Here is a 13,931-nt window from a genome sequence, read left to right on the forward strand (position 1 = left end):
TTTAAATGCAGTTTGACTTCATTGGACACATCAAGGGACAAGATCCTCTTTTTTTGTCATTTGACAAGAATGTTACATTAATGCAGATTTTTGTGTGTTGCGCTGCATCAATTGCAGTGTGGTGTGAAGGGCTCATAGACAGCAATTGGTATTGGAGTGTCCTTGTGGTGATCGATACATCCGGTGTGAACGTTCCCTCATATGTGAGGAAGTGCTCCACTATTTCTAATCAGGATTTATATGATAAAGGTCCTTTTTTTTTAATGATAGCCAAGAAATCTCTGTTAGACGGCCACACATTAGACTGGATCATGGAGCAAATTGGATCATGCATTGCTGTTTTGTTTTCCTTCCTCTGGATCAACTGTGAGTATAGGATTGTGTATACAGGGTTGTATATTTTTGTTTCCCTTTTATTGGTTGAACTAGATGGACTTGTGTCTTTTTCAGCCAGACTAACTATGTAGATAGTGAGCTGCTCTACATGGAGTAGGGGGCCCTGTTTTCCCTCAATTGATGAACATTTTTGGCAGGTGGGGATCCAATCTTGTTGGTGGGTAAGTATCCATTCTGGATGGGTGGCACATATCTGTTCTCTGCCAGTGGCACATCTTGAGGGACATCAATGGTGAGTGTGAATCCATTCTGGATGGGTGGCACTGATCCATCCTTTGCCAGTGGCACATCTTCATAGATACCATTGGTGGGTATGGATCCATTCTGGATGGGTTGCACTGATCTGACCTCTGACAGTGACACATCTTTATAGATACAATTGCTCTTCAAACCTTTTTTTCTGCAGTAAATCTGGAAATATAAATCACATACAATTGCAGAGATTATCACCAACATACAGCATTGGAGTTACTCTCTCTAGTTTATTCCCATCCCCCATCATCCAATAGTCCACTCTCCCATGTGATATGGCTGCCCTGGGTCATAATTCCCCGCACTCTGCTCACCATTATGCATTGTAAGGGGTTAGCTCGGTAGCGGGGTGTGTGACCCCCCTGGATGGGTTCACTACACACAGAACTTATACAGACAGGCAGTCGAAGATGGTTGAAAACAAAGATTTTGGTTTATTCTTCCATCTTGCTGGAAACAAGTGCAAGCATCCAAACAGCACAAACAAAATCAAACATAAAATAAACCCTGGCCACTTGGGGCGTCTATCTTCACCACACAGGAACCTATCTATTGAGTCTAGCACAGCCTAGTGCTGGGCAGACACTGCTGGTCATACAGCAGAAAAACAATAGTCTTTCGATTTTTATCACACAGAAAAATCAATCCTCCCCTCACCTCCTCAGAAGACTTTCAGTACACTGCTCTCCTTCCACACAAAGCCTCAGGATGCAGAAATTCAGTGGTAATCCTCTGGATTACTTATAGAGGCCTTAATTGCCTCATTCTGAACAGCTGAAGTTATCCAACGCCATTAGGTCTCTTCTGACCACCCTTGCAGCCGACGCCTAATAACAATTGGTGTATTGTCTAAACAAAGCTGAAATGTATGTCCCGTCTGTGACAACACCCACAGATTTACCTGACTTCCTGTCACAGTATCCATCACAACTTTACCAACTGCTGTCTGTGCCAACACAGCAAATCTAAACCCCAAAACAAAAATGTAATATATTGCAACTTATCAGTCCTTAGATGTGGTGGATGCATTCGTTACCTGCCTGGTAATTCTGTGAATAACACACTTCCTGTCCTAGGGGTGACAACGCTCACTGCACTGTATCTGTGTAGAGCGGAGTTGTCACCCTAGGCTGCTCTCCTACGAACAGATCATCTCCATTACATGGGGGAGGGGAATTCATAGTAGAAGATTGGAAGAAAGAGGACACTGAATATCTGCCAGGATCAAAAAAATGATCTGTACTTGCTGATGGACTGAAAAAAAGAAGGCGGCAAATGCAGCCACCACATTTAAAGGTCTGATATTTATTTAAAACCATCCCCCCCACACTCACCAACTTTTATCTGTACCAGATGTTACAGCACAGACCTCACCCTCACACTAATGTCCTGTACACACGAGCGGAATTTCCATTGGGAAAAAGGTTGGATGGTTTTTCTGATGGAATTCCACTCAAGCTTGGCTTGCATGCACACGGTCACACAAAAGTTCTCTGAACTATCGAGCGTTAAGAACGCGGCGACGTACAACACTACCACGAGGCGAGAAAAAGAAGTTCAATGCTTCCGAGCATGCGTCGAATGGTTTCCGAGCATGCATGTTTTTTTCCCCGTCGGAATTGCATACAGATGGTCGGAGTTTCCGATCGGAACTTTTTCCGTCGGAAAAATAGGGAACCTGCTCTCAATATTTTGCTGGTAGAAATTCCAACAGAAAAAGTCTGATGGAGCCTACACACGGTCGGAAATTTCCGCCCAAAAGCTCACATCTGAGTTTTGCTGGTGGAAATGACGCTTGTGTGTACGGGGCATAATTCTGCATCCACAAGGTGCCCCCCCCCTATGTATCCCCTTCATTCCCATCCCAAGATGACCAAAATAAGATCCCTGAGCTGGGTATAGCAGACATTGACTAAAGCATGAATATAAAACCAGAATGGATAAATAAAGAGTGATGGAAGAAGTGGAGTGTTTACTTTCCTGGAACAATTTCCGCTTTGGGTTTCCTCCAGTGCTGCTCACACAGTGATCAGTATTTGGTTCAGTTTGGCCAATCTCCTCCTTCAGTAAAGATCGTGGGCCAGATTCAGAGACAAGATACGACAGCGTATCTCCTGATACGCCGTCTTATCTCTGAGTGCGCTCGGTCGTATCTATGCGCCTGATTCAGAGAATCAGTTACGCATAGATATCCCTAAGATCCGCCAGGTGTAAGTGTCTTACACCGTGGTATCTTAGGCTACATTTTCACGCTGGCCGCTAGGTGGCGCTTCCGTATGTTTACGCAAGGAATATGCAAATTAGTATTTACGCCGATTCAGAAACGAACGACCGCCCGGCGCTTTTTTTAATGTCGTTTGCGTTAGGCTTTTTCCGGCGTAAAGTTACCCATGCTATATGAGGGGTATGTGCGGCGTATCCTATGTTAAGTATGGCCGTCGTTCCCGCGTTGAAATTTTACGTCGTAAGGGCTGGACGTCATTTACGTTCACGTCGATTCCAATACGTCCTTGCGGCATACTTTGGCGCAATGCACACTGGGATATTTTACGGACGGCGCAAAAAATTTAAAAAACGCAGGGTCAAGTCAAATTTAAATACAACACGCCCCCAACATCCCCATTTGAATTCCGCTGCCTTACGCCGCAACACATACGCCGCTGTAAATAATGGCGCAAGTTCTTTCTGAATACAGAACTTGCACCCAATGTTACAGCGGCTTTCCACCCCTTTGCTCAATTGCCGCATCACTCGCCCGTCATCCGCCAGCCCTGCACTTGCTCCATCCAGGTTGCGGCTCCCCCACATGTCTCCTCTTAAGTACAGACAGTTGCTTCTCCTCTTTGGCCAATCAGGACTTAGGACTCACGGCCAATCGTGTCCCAGGACCCGCTTCCTGATTGGCTGGGAGGAGAAACAGGAAGAAAATAATGAATATTAATTTGCTAATGTCACCCACCCTTTTTTAAGCCAATTAGAGCCTCAGGCTCCAATCACATGCTTATGCATGTAGATTAGGGGCTGGGCACATGGATTAGGGGGTCACCCCTGTGCCCTGCATGAGCGGCTGCCACTGGTAGGGAGTCTAAAGCAGCATTTTCTCCAGAAGCAGAGAAGTATTTCACACCTTACATTGCTCTTTATGCTTTTCAGAAATGGCTAACATAACTTTCAGTATAGATCCATGTTAGATCGACAGAGTCTCTCTAGAGGCGGCTGCTGATCTAGAGGAATAATCCGATCACAGAAAGGAAAGATGTAATCATTACTCACCAGAAACACCCAGATAATCCCAATAATCACACCGAGCAATCCAAGAACAATGAGAAACATTCGGGATCTTGTATAATCTGATGGAAGATCTGTCAGAAAATAAATAGAATGATTAGAAGAGATCTCTGTGTGAGAGATTACATGTGTGATCACAATATACAATGTATCCTTCTACAGTCTGCTTTGTTACATTACTTATATATCAGCAAACTTCTGCTTTATTATAGAAACATAGAAAAGTGACGGCAGAAAAAGAGTCCATCGAGTTTGCCCATTTTTGTTGTTACCTTCATTGTCTGACTATTATATATAAACCTGCACACTAACACCATACTGTATACTTTATACACACATATATACAGTATATAGTGCAAGTCCCAGGGAAGAATGACGACCTCCTCTATTCCCCCAGTAATTGCCCCTCTCACCTCTGACCTCCAGCCGGTATTCCCGGATCTCCTCACTGACCGGGTTTGTGATCCTGACCCGGAATCTCCTCTCGGCGTCGTCTCTCTGCACACCGGGGATAATCAGAGTCCTATTGTCATCTATCAGCCGGTATCTTTCAGGGAGAGGCTCCCCGTCCACCTCCCAGGTCACAGCGCTCTCTTCTCCAGAGAACTGGACGCTCACCGCCGTCTCCTCACCCAGCCGGCCCCCGGTACTGGTTATACTGGAGATGAGAACCGGATCTAGAGAAGGACAGTCATTATCAGTCATAGGTCACCAACACAGAGCCCAGATACATGGAATAGATTGTTAGCTCTTATTGTATACTTATACTGAGTAGGACAGATGGGTAGATATCAGTAGAGAATACTAGAAACCAGTAGCGGCTGGTGAGTTTTTCTTTTAAAGAGTGGCATTGACAGCACCCCCCTTCCCCCTGTGTGGCCCAAGGCACGGCACTGACACCAACCCCCCTCCTCCGAGAGGCGGGCGGGGTGGCACTGACAACTCCCCTGGGTGGCCAGCGGTCAGGCACCTACTTGATCTAGGACTGGCGGACTGGGGTGTCCTCTCCTGGGGTGCGGGCAGCAGCTCTGGTGTCCGCTCCTCCCGAGGTTTCCGTCACTGTGTGTCTCCTCTTAAAGTGGATGTAAACCCTCCACACACCCAGTGAAGTGAACAGCCTCAGATGATACACAGAGATTAACCAAATCTCCCTACATAAGTTTTATATGGCTATCTGCTGTCTTCACATTTATATACTGTTTAGAAAGTTGAGATCTTGTTAGGAGATTTTCTCTTCCTGGTTACACAGAGTGTGATGTCTGGGCATACAGCCAAGATAGCCAACATTGATGATTGAGGAAAGGCACACACCCCCTCTCATCATAGGCAGAGACTCTCAGAGCTGTTTTGTAATAGGAGCTGCTCTCTGCTACTCTATTCTAGCAACCTCCTTTGACAAAAGGTTCAGGCTGCTTTTGTCTAAAAAGTAAAAAAATATGTCATGAGTTCTCAGGCTGATTACAGAGGAACCGCCAGAAGAGAGCTATAAGACTCGGCTCATTGAAAAGAGATAACAAAACACTGCAGATATATATGTGCCCAGCTGAAATTTCATGAATCGGGTTTACATCCACTTTAAGTGCTAGGCAGCCAATAGGATCGCCTGACGCTTTGGCCAATCAGGAAACAGGTTTCATGACCTGCCTCCTGATTGGAGGGGAGGAACTTTAGTGTGAATATAGTGAAAATGAATTCACTATTGTCACACAACTGGGTGGGACGCAATGCTCTGTGCCGCAAGCCCACCCTTTTTTGAAGCCAATTAGAGCCTCTGGCTCTAATCATGTGCTTCTAACCCACCCAATCCATATTCCGGTGTCCTGATATGTAGATCAGGGGGCCAGACGTGTGGATGGGGGTGGGGGGGTGCCCATGCGCCCTCTAAGAACCGTCCGCCCCTGCTGGAAACCTGTTACATGAAGAACTCCTTTCCGCTCCTCCCTCATCCTGTATAACAGACACTTCTTCCCCCATAGAGTACAATGCAGTGTGGAGAGAAGTGTGATGCAGAATACGGACTCTTACCCAGAACACGGATCTCTGTAGAGGACATGACATATCCCGGATCACAGTGACACCAAATCTTATACACACAGGAATCATCCTTCCTGGCATGTGTCAGCTTCCAGCAGCCGCTCCCTGTGTGCAGTTGGACTCTGGGGTCATGAGATTTAGTGTGATTGTAATAGCAGTGACGTTCCAGCAACGTCTTCTCCACCCCTCCGCATTCTCTGTACAGCTCCAGAGTCACTTCTTCATGAGGACACTTCATATTACAGTCAGTGATGTCTGATCCGCTCTGTATATACACCGTTCCTGATGACACCGATATGATCATCATACACAGGAGACCTGGGGGGAGAAGACACATCAGAAATGTCAGCAGAACTTTCATAGTGTCCCTGAATTTCAACTGCAATTTAACCACTTCCATACCGGCCCATTGTAAAATGACGTCCACAAAGGACCTCTAACGATCCGGGTGGACGTCATATGACGTCCTGGGCTTTGTGGGGGGATATCTGAATGATGGGTGCAGCTAGAGGCATCATTCAGATATCCTTCTCTTCTGCCGGCGATTCTGCACAACATAAGAACGATCATAGCGGCGGTTCCGCCGCTAGATCGTTCTTACAGGCGGCGGGAGGGGACATCCCCCCTCCCGCCGCCATCCGGTGCTTCTCCGGGCTCTCCCGTGCCATCGGGGGCCCGGAGAACGAATCGTCCGGGGCTGGCAGGAAGCATAGAGATGACTGGTGACCAGATGGTCACCAGTCATCTCTATGACTGTCGGAGGACCCGGGCGCGATGTGATGACGTCACGCCCGGGTCCCCATAAGTAAACAAAGCCGCGATTGCGGCTGCTAAGCAACTGTAATCATGAGATCGGTGAATTTTTTTTCACCGATTTTATGCTTTCAGGCCTGGAGGAGAGATGTGGGGTCTTATTGACCCGGCATCTCTCCATAAAGAGGACCTGTCACACACATTTCCTATGTTTACATTCCTTGTAATAGGAATAAAAGTGATAATAAAAAAAATTAAATAAAAAAATAAAAAAAAAGTGTAAAAAAATAAATAAATATGTAAAAAGAAAAAAAAGAAATACAATTTTTTTTTTAAAGCCCCTGTCCCCAGTAGCTTGCGCGCAGAAGCGAACGCACACGCAAGTCCCGCCGACATATGTAAACGCCGTTTAAACCACATATGTGAGGTATCGCTGCGTGCGTTAGAGTGTCAGCAACAATTCTAGCACTAGATCTCCTCTGTAAATCTAAACTGGTAACCTGTAAAAAATTTCAAAGCGTTGCCTATGGAGATTTTTAAGTACCGAAGCTTGGCTTCCATGAGTGTGCGCAATTTTAAAGCGTGACATGTTAGGTATCTATTTACTCGGTGTAACATCATCTTTCATATTTTACAAAAAAATTGGGCTAACTTTACTGTTTTGTTATTTTTTGAATTCATGAAACAATTTGTTTCCAAAAAAAAGGCGTTTGAAAAATTATTGCGCAAATACCGTGCAAGATAAAACGTTTCAATGACCGTCGTTTTATTCCCTATGGTGTCTGCTAAAAAAACATATATAATGTTTGGGGGTACATGTACAAATGATGATTTGTACATGTAGGAGAGAAGTGCCAGAATAGGCCCGGTATGGAGGTGGGTATAAAAGCCCAGTATGGAAGTGGTTTTAATGATATCATGAATATGAACAGAAGCAAGAAAAACATCCCAGCAGAGAAGAGGAACATAAACACAATGGCCCGGATTCACAAAGCACTTACGCCGATGTATCTTGATCTATGCCGCGTAAGTGTAACTATGCGCCGTGCCCACAGAACTACATAAGCCTGAAAATAGGTTTCATCCGACCGACGTACCTTTCCTACGTCTGCATATCGTGAGCGCATATTTACGCTGGCCGCCTCATTGCAAATATGCAAATGAGGGAGATACGTCGATTTACGAACGTAGTTGCGCCCGGCGCATAATATACGCGGTTTGCGTAAGGCTTACGTCCAGCGTATAGTTATTCCTCATCGATGAGGCGCAACTCATGCAAAGGTATGAACCAGGGAACAGCCGTCATATTTTACGTAGTACGTGAATAGGGCTGGGCGTAGGTTACGTTCACGTCGTAGGCAGTGATTCGACGTATCTTAGTTTCGATGTGATTCTGAGCATGTGCACTGGGTTGCGTCCACGGGACGGCGCATGCCCAGTTCATTTTAAGTACTTGTCTGTCACTCGGCCCATCATTAGCATGGGGTCACGCCTCATTAGCATGGCTCACGCCCACTTCCACCTACGCTGGCTTAGGAAACCCAGCGTATCTTTAACAGCTTTGTGAATACTGTGCTTGCCGCTCTGCGCCGGCATAGCCTAAAAAAGATACGCTACGCCGGCATTAAATATGCGCCGATGTCTGTGAATCCGGGCCAATGATTGCCTCAAATCCTCATCCACTCCAATTCTTTGTGTGTCCATTTCTATTTGTGGCGGAACGGAACGTCCCACACTCTGCATAAGTGCTTCCATCACTATATCACTTCCTAAGTCCTGGAACACAAGACCAAGATGGATCTGGCTATCGTAACCCCCAAGGACCAGACAACACCAGTCTTGGAGTGAACTAGAATAAGAACTGCTTTAAATCAGAGCCGCAGCTACCACTAGGCAGACTAGGCAGTCGTCTAGGGCAGGGCTCAAAATGTCAAGTCCTGAGCTACTAGCCAGGCCTCAAGGGTTACTCGCCACCAGTTGCCCAACCCAACCCCTACCATGCCCGCCCCAAATCCCACCTCATAAATTATCTCATGAAATTACACTTAAATGTTTTATGCAGAATTAAGTTATAAAAATAAATATTAACAACTTTATCTGTGTCCCCAATTCAGCCTGTGCCCGCCAGTGCAGCCACGTGTCCCCCATTGCAGCTCTGTGTCCGCCAATGCAGCTCTGTGTCCGCCAATGCAGCTCTGTGTCCCCCATTGCAGCTCTGTGTCCCCCATTGCAGCTCTGTGTCCCCCAATGCTGCTCAGTCTCCCCCCAATGCTGCTCAGTCTCCCCCCAATGCTGCTCAGTCTTCCCCAATGCTGCTCAGTCTCCCCCAATGCTGCTCAGTCTCCTCCAATGCTGCTCAGTCTTCCCCAATGCTGCTCAGTCTCCCCCAATGCTGCTCAGTCTCCCCCAATGCTGCTCAGTCTCCCCCAATGCTGCTCAGTATTCCCCAATGCTGCTCAATCTCCCCCAATGCTGCTCAGTCTCCTCCAATGCTGCTCAGTCTTCCCCAATGCTGCTCAGTCTCCCCCAATGCTGCTCAGTCTCCCCCAATGCTGCTCAGTCTCCCTCAATGCTGCTCAGTATTCCCCAATGCTGCTCAGTCTCCCCCAATGCTGCTCAGTCTCCCCCAATGCTGCTCAGTCTCCCCCAATGCTGCTCAGTCTTCCCAATGCTGCTCAGTCTCCCCCAATGCTGCTCAGTCTCCCCCAATGCTGCTCAGTCTCCCCCAATGCTGCCTATCTGTGTACTGTGTAGGCTTGTAGGGGAAGAGAAAGGAGAGGAGAGATACGGCTGCCTGGTTGATCAGCGCGCAGGGAACAGCTTTCATTTCAAAAGCTGTGTTCCCCGGTGCGTGCCGAGATATACAGCCCCTCCCCCTTGTCCGGGCACTTTGATAGACAAATCACTCATCCAATCCTGGGATGGGTGATCTGTCTATCAAAGTGCACGGACAGGGGAGGGGCTGTATATCTCGGCGCGCGGCGGGGAACACAGCTATTGAAATGAAAACTGTTTCCTGCGCACTGATCAACCAGGCGGCAGTGTCTCTCCTCTCCTTTCTCTTCCCCTACTATCACTCTGACAAACCCAGGCTGCCGGCGGTGCTCCTCCCCCCCCTGCCCACAGGCAGCCCACACACCAGCCTTCAAAATTCACTCGCAAAACGCTTTTTGAGGGCTGGTCTAAGGCACACTGCCATCTAGGGCGCAGCCACGGCCCCTGGGAGGGAGAAGGTGGGGAAGAATCTAGCAAAATTGACAAGCCGGTGTTCTATCAGATAGCCACTACCTATCAGAAAGCCGATACCCGGCCTGCTGCGCATGCGTGATGAACAGACAAAGTGACGTTGCCTCGCGGCCATCTTGGTGCACCCGCACTCGTCTGCAGTAAGGCTTGAGTTACAAGTCAGCAAGCGGAGATCTTGTTACACCCACCAGAGTCTTGCTTTTCACACTTATTTTTAACAGTAAACTCAGTTTATATAGTGAAATACAGGATTTAGAAGTCCGTGACACTGTTTTGATGTTGAATTTTAAAAGCAGCGGCGAACCTGCTGATCTCACAGCGTTGCGCCCACTTCTCACATTATTGGGCGCCTATGGCTCTAATCAGGTGCATCCAAAAAAATGCCGCTGTAATACAGGTGCCCGGCTCCCAGAAATGGGGCCAGACTCCTGTATAGGGGGTATCAGCAACGACCATAGATAGATTCATGCAATACATGAATCTATCTATGGGGATTAGAGCGGTGCAGGAGAGGGGGGGCAGCGCTCCTGCGCCCTTTATTGATGCACCGCCACTGGCTGGCAGTACATTTTTTGAGCGTCCTGCCAGCGCACCGCTCCAGTGTGAATGCCCTCTGAGTTTTTTCACACTGGAGTGAAAGGAGCGGCTCTTTCAGGGCGCTTTGCAGGCGATATTTTTAGCAGTATAGCGCCTGCAAAGCGCCTCAGTGTGAAAGGGGTCTTAGCAGTCTCCTGCCGCAGTCATCTGACCCACATGTGGTGCTCCCTGCTCTCTATCCAGGGGGTTCAAAAAAGGAGTTTGTCCCCTAAATGTATATATATATATCTCCAGGGCCTCCCCTTCCAGAAAAGAAACACCTTTCGGGCTGTTGCAGTCATTTCTATAAAAAAAAAAAAGTCAGATTTTAACTTGTGTGTAAAAATGAAAAAACTGTTCCGGTAGATAAGGGGTTAAACACAGTTCCATCCTGTGATGAGAGGAATGTGGGATCACGTGACGCAAGTCCCCTCTATTTCCTGTAAAGATATAGATACATTGTATCTGATCTAATACTGTGTGCAGCCAATCAGAACGCGGAGACATTGCTGTGACCGCGCCCACTACTTACTGCACACGGCACATGGGCGGGGACTGATTGGTGGAGTGTGTAGGTTCTGTCAGAGGAGAGACCACGTACCATGGAGAGAGAGAGAGAGAGAGACGGAGAGAGAAGATCGTGTTGTGTGTTGGAGGACACCGGAGATCTGTGCGGGGATGTGATGAGCGGGAGGCGGAGATGTGGGGAGAGAAGAGCGGGGAGTGTCCGGAGATTTTATCTCACACCGGAGAGAAAACACACCGGAGGAACCGACTGACATTTCCTGGAATTTTATATTTTCTGCCCCCTATGGAGGAAGAGGGAACTGCAGTCTCTGGAGCTGTGTGTGCTCCCCCTATGGAGGAAGAGGGAACTGCGGTCCCTGGAGCTGTGTGTGCTCCCCCTATGGAGGAAGAGGGAACTGCGGTCTCTGGAGCTGTGTGTGCTCCCCCTATGGAGGAAGAGGGAACTGCAGTCCCTGGAGCTGTGTGTGCTCCCCCTATGGAGGAAGAGGGAACTGCAGTCTCTGGAGCTGTGTGTGCTCCCCCTATGGAGGAAGAGGGAACTGCAGTCCCTGGAGCTGTGTGTGTGCTCCCCCTATGGAGGAAGAGGGAACTGCAGTCTCTGGAGCTGTGTGTGTGCTCCCCCTATGGAGGAAGAGGGAACTGCAGGGTGCATCATCTGATAGAGCAGGGGTCTCCATACTTTTCAAGCAAAGGGCCAGTTTACTGTCTTTCAGACTTCAGGGGGGCCAGATTCTGACCAATGGGGATAGAAAATGCCCCAGGGCTGAGCATCAGTGAGCATTAACATGGCTTCCAGTATTGGTTGGCAGTAGGAGGAGGAATAGTGCTCCATCATTGCTATTAGTGGAAGAAATAATGCCCCATTGTTGGTGTCATTGGGAGGAATAGTGCCTCATATGGTTGGGAGTAATACTGCCCCAAGGGCCGGATAAAGGATAGCAAAGGGCCACATCCGGCCCTCGGGCCGCAGTTTGGAGACCCCTGTGATAGAGGACTGGAGTTGAGTATTTTCGGATTTATCTGATGTTTTCTGGTTTACAATCTCCACCCATCTGCTGCAACTGACCCCAGAAATCGGATTGGTTGTTATTGGGGGGCAGAAGAGACAATCTGTAGTAGGCATGTGCAAAAGGGAAAAATTCGTTTAGTTTCGTTTTAATTCGTTATTTAATTAATTTCGTTAAGTTAGATTCGTTACATGTGTTAAATTCGTTTTCGGAATTCGTTCGTTTTCGACCAAATTTCGAAAAATCCGGTCGAATTCGAAAATATTTCGACCGTATTCGAAAACAAATAGTCTCTTTTCGAATAGAATGTGTTTTCGAATTCAATTCGAATTTTTTTTTTTTTTTTTTCGAATTCCGATCGAATTTCGTCCGCGGGTTTTCGATTCGGAATCGAAAACGTTCGTTCGGATTCGGTAAATTCATTAATATTGCAATTCGGGAATTCGTATGCATCCGAATAATGAAAAATTTGTCCGAATTTCGATTCGGAATGAAAAGAAATGCACATGCCTAATCTGGTTGCCATGCACAGCTACTACAATCAGCTAATATATATATATATATCTCTCTTTTTTTTTTTTTTATCTTCAGGAAACCCTTGGTTGGTGATTGGTTGGTGGGATTTCTCATTCTCTCCATAGAGAAGTCACACATTGTGTATGGGTGGGGGATAGAAATCCTCCAGATCTCAGGGGGGAGAATTTCTATTAATAATCCCCCCCTCCCCCCCCCCCCATCAGAGATCAATAATTTCATCAATTATATTACACCCCTCCCCCGATGTCACCCTCTGCCCCCCGGGATGTGCACTTACCTCCATACACAGAAGTCGGTGGACAGATCATGTCTCGGTGAGTCTCTGCTCAGATGCCTAATGACTACAATGTATCTCAGCCTGATCTCCACCCTCCGCTGTCATTGTGTAAATAAGAGTGTCCCGTGTAGGAGTATTATGTCCTCAGCAAGCACATTCTATGTCATTGGAGAGTAAAAAGATGATTGAACTCTGCCCTACAGGTGAGTCGGGAACCAATAACATGTCCCGTCCCAGGCCTGGAGAATGGAGACCAACCATATATTGTCACCTCAATCCTAGGGACACCTTCCTGACCATGTGTACACCTACCTACAGTCCCTGGACAGCTATGGACACCTACCCTTCTCTATACTACCTACTGTACTATGGACACCTACCCTTCTCTATACTACCTACTGTACTATATACACCTACCCTTCTCTATACTACCTACTGTACTATATACACCTACCCTTCTCTATACTACCTACTGTACTATGTACACCTACCCTTCTCTATACTACCTACTACACTATGGACACCTACCCTTCTCTATACTACCTACTGTACTATGCACACCTACCCTTCTCTATACTACCTACTGTACTATGGACACCTACCCTTCTCTATACTACCTACTGTACTATGTACACCTACCCTTCTCTATACTACCTACTGTACACCTACCCTTCTCTATACTACCTACTGTACTATGTACACCTACCCTTCTCTATACTACCTACTACACTATGGACACCTACCCTTCTCTATACTACCTACTGTACTATGCACACCTACCCTTCTCAATACTACCTACTGTACTATGGACACCTACCCTTCTCTATACTACCTACTGTACTATGGGCACCTACCCTTCTCTATACTACCTACTGTACTATGTGCACCTCCCCTTCTCTATACTACCTACTGTACTATGTACACCTACCCTTCTCTATACTACCTACTGTACTATATACACCTACCCTTCTCTATACTACCCACTGTACTATATACACCTACCCTTCTCTATACTACCCACTGTACTATATACACCT

At 47.1% G+C, this 13,931-nt stretch overlaps 1 protein-coding gene across 1 annotated transcript; it reads right to left on the minus strand.

The window, feature by feature from the left end:
* Positions 1-392: 392 nt before the first annotated feature.
* On the minus strand, positions 393-12,972 carry LOC120928089. Its single transcript, XM_040339184.1, has 5 exons — positions 12,895-12,972; positions 5,962-6,288; positions 4,350-4,613; positions 3,922-4,010; positions 393-807 (listed from the first exon to the last, which is right to left on the minus strand). Exons 1-5 carry the CDS (start codon positions 12,923-12,925, stop codon positions 481-483), a joined length of 1,038 nt encoding a protein of 345 aa, XP_040195118.1. The 5' UTR covers positions 12,926-12,972; the 3' UTR covers positions 393-480.
* Positions 12,973-13,931: the final 959 nt, after the last annotated feature.

Source organism: Rana temporaria, chromosome 2, assembly GCF_905171775.1.
Source record: "Rana temporaria chromosome 2, aRanTem1.1, whole genome shotgun sequence".
NCBI classification, from domain to species: domain Eukaryota; kingdom Metazoa; phylum Chordata; class Amphibia; order Anura; family Ranidae; genus Rana; species Rana temporaria.

What these genes read in the sequence shown, in the direction of transcription:
- LOC120928089 (XM_040339184.1), bottom strand. Translation starts at nt 12,925, where the DNA reads ATGATCTGTCCACCGACTTCTGTGTATGGAG. An exon ending in ACCGACTTCTGTGTATGGAG is followed by an intron (nt 6,289 to 12,894) that starts GTAAGTGCACAT and finishes TTCTCCCCCCAG; the next exon opens with GTCTCCTGTGTATGATGATC. An exon ending in GGATTATCTGGGTGTTTCTG is followed by an intron (nt 808 to 3,921) that starts GTGAGTAATGAT and finishes TTATATTTCCAG; the next exon opens with ATTTACTGCAGAAAAAAAGG.